The following is a 7,178-nucleotide window of genomic DNA, read 5'->3' on the forward strand; positions in this document are numbered from 1 at the left end:
ATGTGAAGTCATTAATTTTTATTTTATAATCATCAAGAACAATGCAAAGTTGTTAACATTTTTTTTTCTTTTTCAAATCAATCTAATCTAAAAAATAAATCAACTATCAATATAGTTAATCAATCACGTGATTAAAATAATTTCTTCTCTTTTTCTTTTTCTTATAAAATCCCTTTGTCTCAATTTATTACTCCCTCCATCCCAATTTGTTTGACATTTTTCGCTTTTCGAGAGTCAAACGAGTTGTTCTTTGACCGCAATTTTTTCATATATCTTCTAAATAATTTAAGTTATTAATTATAGTGACTTATAGTGTTTTTTACGTTGTTCTCAAATATGCAAATTTTATATTGAAAATTTTAAAAAATCTATGTTCAAACATACAATCAAAATTAAGAAATTTGACTCTCAAAAAGTGAAAAGTATCAGATAAACTGGGACAGACAAAGTAATAAAAATGGGGCCCCAAAAATTTGGGGGCCAAATCCATTGCCTTATAGAGGCTTTGGCCTTGAGCCGCCCCTGGATATATGGAGACGGTGCTTAAATCACTTGAATTTTGTTGTCCCCTATATATACCACTCATGTGAGAAGTTTGTTAATAACACAAAGCAACTAAAACAATATACTAAGCATTGATTCATTAATCAATCATATATAGTTTTATTACTAGAATAATGTCAACGAATAAAAAGGAATGTTTATTGAAGTTTATGAAGCGTGCAAATCCATATTTGGCTGTAATTTTCTTGCAATTTGGATATGGAGGATCAGCCATAATAGCTAAAACTGCATTGAATAATGGGATGAGCCACTATACCTTTGCTGTCTACAGAAATGTCTTTGCTGCTGTTATAGTTGCTCCTTTTGCTGCTCTACTAGAAAGGTGATCATCTTGATTTAATTTAGAAGTTTGAGTAACGCTGAAGAATAAGTGGGAACACTATTGATCCTCCCGATGGGGTGGGACGGGGATTTTTTTTTTAAATTTAGTATCTCGTGCCCCCCCCCCCCCAAGAAAACCCCCACCCCAATGTAGATCAGTGACGAATTCAAAAAATTTAAATATGTGCGTTTTGAGCAGGGGCAGAGCTAGTGAAGGATGATCAATTGAACATCTTTAATTTACTGGAAAAATAGTTTTTATATGTATATATTATTTAAATCTTGAATATCCTTAAAGATTTTCTTGGCTTTGCCACCGGTTTCGACATGAAAATTTATGTTTTGAAACGTATATCTAACTCTATTTAATAATTAATTTATTTACACATACTGGCGGAGCCAGGATTTCAACTTTATGAGTTTTGAATTTTAGGACGACGATTTGAAGTGTTAACTGGATTTTAAGTTTAATATATGTATATATTTAATGAATTTCCTAATACAGATACACTATTTGTTCAAATAAAAGTTACCGTATTCAGCCGAACTCGTATCTAACTTGACTTCTACTTCTGTCCTTGAAGACCTAATGACAAACAAACAAAAACTTAGATATTACTGTGCCTTTTAACAAAAGAGCTAGTACCCTTAATCATAAGTGAAGGGTGATCAGTTGATCACATCGTTCGTGGAAAAATTAAATTGTGTATATAAGTTAAATATTACTATTAATCCATATATATATATATATATATATATATATATATATATATAGTTTTGAATATCGTTAACGATCTTTCTAACCACTAGTTTGACCATTGAAATCTGATTATTTTTAGATGGAGTATTCGGTTAGAAACTAATTAATCCCATCTTTGGTGGTTATAACTTACAGGAAAATAAGGCCAAAAATGACTCTATCCATTTTCTGGAAGATTATGTTGCTGGGCCTATTGGAGTAAATATTCCTGATCTATACATGGTTTTTTTTCTTGATTTTATTTACTATATTGATCTAATGATTTTTCAAACTAAATTATTTTTTTGCAGGCCTGTTTTAGACCAGAATTTATATTATGCAGGGATGAAATATACCACTGCTACTTTTGCAACAGCAATGTGTAATGTTCTTCCAGCCATCACTTTTTTGTTAGCCTGGATACTAAGGTAAACTAGGGTGTTTTTGCAACTAATTAGTTTATAACGTGCACTTACTCCCATTAATATGGATAAAAAAAAAAAAAAAAATTGGCTAAGCTTGACATATGTAATGAATTTAAGTTCTGTGCTCTGGTAATGTACAAAGTTATTTACATTATCATATTAAGTTAACCTACGATAACGCATAGTATCTGCTTATAATAAATTAAATTAAATCTAGTTACATAAAAAATAGAACACATAACTTTGTTATATATAAAGAATAAGTTCACTCGAGTCAAGACAAATGTAAATCCTAAGATACGATGATTAATGCATTAGTGAGACAAAAAGTACTACTGTAAGGTGTAGGCCATGGTTTAGGATCCATTGTCTTTATCAATTAAAAAAGAAGAAGAAAAATGTATATGTAGGTTACTGAATCAGGTCATTTCCAATGATATGGGTTACATTTTAATTTTATGAAGAGTAGTGTAGAAGCTATTTTATATTATCAAATAATTTATCACTTTAAGTATAATTATCAGTAACGTAATAAAAAATACTTATAAGGCATTAAAAATGTCACGCCTATTTGCACCTGTAAAGTAATTGTTGACTTTTCCATCTAAAAAAATTCCAAATTTCTAGGCGAGGCAATAACTTATATATAAACGGATAAAAACAAAAAATTTTCCTTATTGGCATAGTATATTTTTTTAACAAAGAGGTTCAAGTAAACCCCCTCTCTTCAAGCTAACATCACCCAGATAATCCCAAGTAATGATTCATAATAAGTGGAACTAATAACTTGGAAATTAAGACAACTAACCTTCAATAGTAGTATTGAATTACATTGATATTAAATAAATAAAAATCCATTAGCATGTACTGAATATACACATTTAAAAGATTCCATATTTTTCAAAAAATAAAAATAAAAATAGATTCCATAATTTTCAAAAAAAAATTCTTTCTTTCTTAAGTTCATCATCCAGTCAAACACCGCTACATAAAATTGAAACAATGGAAATACAAATAACTTTCCATAGTAGGTTAAATTGTATTAACTACAACATAGACTTTCATTACAGTATTGACAATTGATATAAGTTAATTCCTATCTTTTTGGACCGTTCAAAACAATAATAGCCGGCAAATGTTTATGTCTTGTACATTAAGTACAAATATATAAAATATATGTGTTATATGCAGATCATATACATATAATAGTCATAATCGATGTATACATATCATATATTTTGACTAGCTCCCGTGATTAATTTGGGCCGACAGGCCAGAAATGACAAAAGCCAAATTATTAATGGGTGATGATTTGAACTTATTTGTAGGCTTGAGAATGTGAACATATGGAAAGTACCAAGCCAAGCTAAAATAGTGGGAACAATAGTAACACTTGGAGGTGCAACAATAATGAGCCTTGTTGGAGGACCAACAATTGGATTACCATGGACCAAGCATCATGTTACTAGTACTAATGTTGTTTCTCCCACTGAGCTCAATCCAGTCAAAGGTGCTCTCTTCATTGCTGCTGGTTGTTTCTCTTGGGCCTGCTTTTATAATCTTCAGGTATATACCTTTGCACAAATAGCCACTTTTTAGCTCTTGTAATTGAAAGATAATTGTGGTCATGAAATTTCAAATTTCACAAGTGAAACTTCAGGATATTATCAGGAAGGTTCATATGTGAGATTCAAACACCATGTCTATTCTTCAAAGACATGGGCCAAAAAGAGGCTAATGGACGTTGTTTCTACCCTTTTCTCTAGTAGTGCATTTGCTTTTCTAATAAATAGTTTTCAGTCATATATGTTGGCAACTGTAAAAGTTTTTGACACAATCAATTGCTTAAAAGATGACTACAAGTAACTAACTGTCTATAAATTTAGGAACCTGGAAAATAAGGTAAGTAATTTGTTATAATATGTGTTAACATATATTGAGTGTTAAGTTAAATCTATTCTAAGTATTAACTTTGTGATACAATTTTTTCAATTTATATAACACTCTTTTTATTTGGGCGATGTTCCAACATATAAAGCTATTCCATTAATCTAACACTCCTTTATTTGATGGTTTCTCTATGAACTTACTTATGAACAATTTACATTTAGAAAGTCTTCTTCAATTTTTTTTTTTAATAATAGGATATACATGCGTTATAACATATTTAATTTCATGTCCAGTCTAATACAGTTATTCAAAATCAAATAAATGATCGATTTTTATTTTCAACTTTTTTCAGTATAATAATATTTATATTTACTGCATTTATATTAACAGGCAATTACATTGAAGAAATACCCAGCAGGATTGTCTTTGACATGTTTAATATGCATGGCTGGAGCTCTACAAGGCACTGCACTTACACTGGTGGTCCAAAGAGGCAATTCTGCAATTTGGTCTCTTCATTGGGGCAGTAGTAAATTCGTTGCATCAGTTTACCTTGTAAGCCTAAAAAATTCTAAATCCATATTTACAAATACTATCTGAGTTTAAGTTATACATAAATATAATTATACATCTTTGGTGTAAGTTTTTATTCTATCATGTCAATTTTACATATTGTAGTTGGTAACTTGTTTTATTTCCAAGATTATAAATTTTATATCTAAGAGATTTATTTGTAGATAATCTTTGAATGACCTGATAAGTATAAAATATATTTCTACATCGATGGTGCATAGCACTTAGAACTTGTACAAGTTTTTTAAGTTATATACACTGTTAGTGTAAGAAAATTTTAATTAACCGTGGTAGCCAGTAACTTGTCTCATTTTCGAGATTACAATGCTCACATTTTAAAGAGGTTTACACGTGTGTATAACTTATATATCATTGTTGTTATTACATACCAGTCATTAATTACTCTACTACAACTTAATTCAATTTTACGAATACACTCTGAAGTTAAATTACGCTCTATATATCGTCAGTGTAAAGAATTTTTAATTTATCAAGTTACTTTTACCCGTTATAGCGGGTAGCTAATTGTCTTATTTTCAAGATCAACACATATGTTTTAAAGATACTTATTAGTTCCTTATAATGACTGTGTATATAATTTAAAGCTTGTATTGTGTTATATTGTTGTCAGATACCTTCATTAGTTATTCTCCAACTGCTTAATTTATGCAGAAATATTATTATGGATGCAGGGAATTGTTAATTCTGGTATTGGCTATTATGTTTCGGGATTAATAATGAATGTCAAAGGACCAGTTTTTGTCACTGCTTTTAATCCTCTCAACATGATTATTGTTGCCATTTTGGGTTCATTCATTTTATCTGAGCAACTCAACTTGGGAAGGTATTCCTTAATGCTTCTTTCCCTCTTTTATCTCTTGTTTTTTTTTTTTAAAGTTATCAATAGTTCTAAAACCCTGGAGATTGATCATTTTATGATGGTTTATTTCAAAATGAGGTGTATATATATATATTTATAATATAGATAATTTTTACACGATCAGTGTATTTTTCAGGTTATTAGTTCACTTACAATTATGCACTGCTTAATCATTTGTAATTATCTTTTGTATCTATGTTATATATATTGATAGTGGAAAAGTTTTTTAATACTACCAGTTAGTTTGAACCTGTGCATGTTAAATTACTACTTTTCTTATCAGATTAAATTAGTAATCTATATTTATCAAGAGATTTACCTATAATTACTTAATATGTGATCTTATTCTGTGAACTTTTTGACAACATCATTGCCTTAAACTTGAACTCATCTATTTATGACGAATATTTTCCTGCAATTATCTTGCGAGTGACTTGATTGTATACATATTTTTAGATCGTTAACATATCGAACTTAAACTCCTCGCACGATTGATGGAAGATTTCTTAATATTCATTTGTTAAGTTTTATTTCAAGTAAGGAGGAAATTAACTATAAAATTCGGCGAGTTCTAAACAACCCAAGCAAACATTTTTTTTTTTTTGAGAACGCTAATCCATTATTAAATAGTATAAACGATAATATTTTGCTTTTCAACGATGAAAATAGTCCGTCGCTAATTTAATGATGCTTTTATAATGAATCGAGGAGTACAAAATGAAGGTTCCTAATTTAATATTTTGCTGGTTTGAATGTAGGGTTGTGGGAGCTGCTGTCATTGTTATTGGATTATACCTAGTAATATGGGGTACAAGCAAGGACGACGAAAAATCCTCAAAAATATTGAGCACCACTGAAGTTGTTGAACCAGCTGACGAGGAATTAGCTGAGATAAAATCTTCAAATCATGCAGTAATTGGAGAGGAATCTGTTTAAGAGGAAATGATAAAAAAAAATTAAGACTTACAATTTTGTGGTATCGATCGGATGATATTTCGCATTTCAGTTTAATTTTATTATGTTTATTCCTGTTTTTCCTTTTCCTAATTTTCTAATGTATTTCTTTTTTTTCTTTTTCTTTCTTGGGAAAAACAAGTCGAGCACTATTAGTGGATTTTGGTTAATATTGAATATAAAATAATTTTCCCAACAAAGAATGCTTGCTTTTTTTTTTTGCCTTACTTGATTTAGGAACATGTACAGTCAATTCAGCATCATTCTAGTCGGCTGAATAATGTCCTTTTTTATTATTGCAAATAATGCGCATTATAATTAATAATGAACTAACTCCGAATGACTAAGAAGAAATTAAACACTTTATGCATGATACGTTATTGGGATATTATAGGAGTTAACCCATGAATAAAGTAAAGTACTATCACATCCGTTTCATTTTATTTGGCAGAATAAACTGCGCACTTAAGGAATAATGGATTTTTTTTTTTCAATTTCAGATCTAAATTAAATCTCTTCAGAAAGTACCAAAAGGTCTTTTCAACAAATACTTCGAAATGCCTAATAAATGCCTAATTATACCATTTTGAGCTATTAATAAATTTTAATGGAGAAGGTAAAGTTAATCTTCAGCTTTAGTTTCCTATTTTATCCAAACAAACTCCAAAATCATAGTGGTAATAATTACTCACTTTTCACATATAATATACCTACAAAAAGTCAACTTGATTAGTTACCCAATCTTTCAAACCTCCAATAAGTACACTTCACTGGCTTTGATTTTAATAATATTTTTATTTATGATGCATATGATAAACCTCACAAATCATTA

General features: G+C 29.5%; 1 protein-coding gene across 1 annotated transcript; it reads left to right on the plus strand.

Annotated features, from left to right (window-relative positions):
- Window positions 1-597: 597 nt before the first annotated feature.
- Window positions 598-6,549, plus strand: LOC132615794 (WAT1-related protein At2g39510-like). The gene is made up of 7 exons (XM_060330385.1): window positions 598-886; window positions 1,781-1,843; window positions 1,936-2,052; window positions 3,378-3,615; window positions 4,330-4,494; window positions 5,205-5,356; window positions 6,151-6,549. Exons 1-7 carry the CDS (start codon window positions 678-680, stop codon window positions 6,326-6,328), a joined length of 1,122 nt encoding a protein of 373 aa, XP_060186368.1. The 5' UTR covers window positions 598-677; the 3' UTR covers window positions 6,329-6,549.
- Window positions 6,550-7,178: the final 629 nt, after the last annotated feature.

Source organism: Lycium barbarum, chromosome 10 (genome assembly GCF_019175385.1).
Source record: "Lycium barbarum isolate Lr01 chromosome 10, ASM1917538v2, whole genome shotgun sequence".
Classification (NCBI taxonomy): domain Eukaryota; kingdom Viridiplantae; phylum Streptophyta; class Magnoliopsida; order Solanales; family Solanaceae; genus Lycium; species Lycium barbarum.

Coding starts and splice junctions, on each gene's coding strand:
- LOC132615794 (XM_060330385.1), top strand. CDS start 678: ATGTCAACGAATAAAAAGGAATGTTTATTGAAGTTTATGAAGCGTGCA. Junction 3,616..4,329: donor CCTGCTTTTATAATCTTCAG/GTATATACCTTT, acceptor TTATATTAACAG/GCAATTACATTGAAGAAATA. Junction 4,495..5,204: donor TCGTTGCATCAGTTTACCTT/GTAAGCCTAAAA, acceptor TTATGGATGCAG/GGAATTGTTAATTCTGGTAT.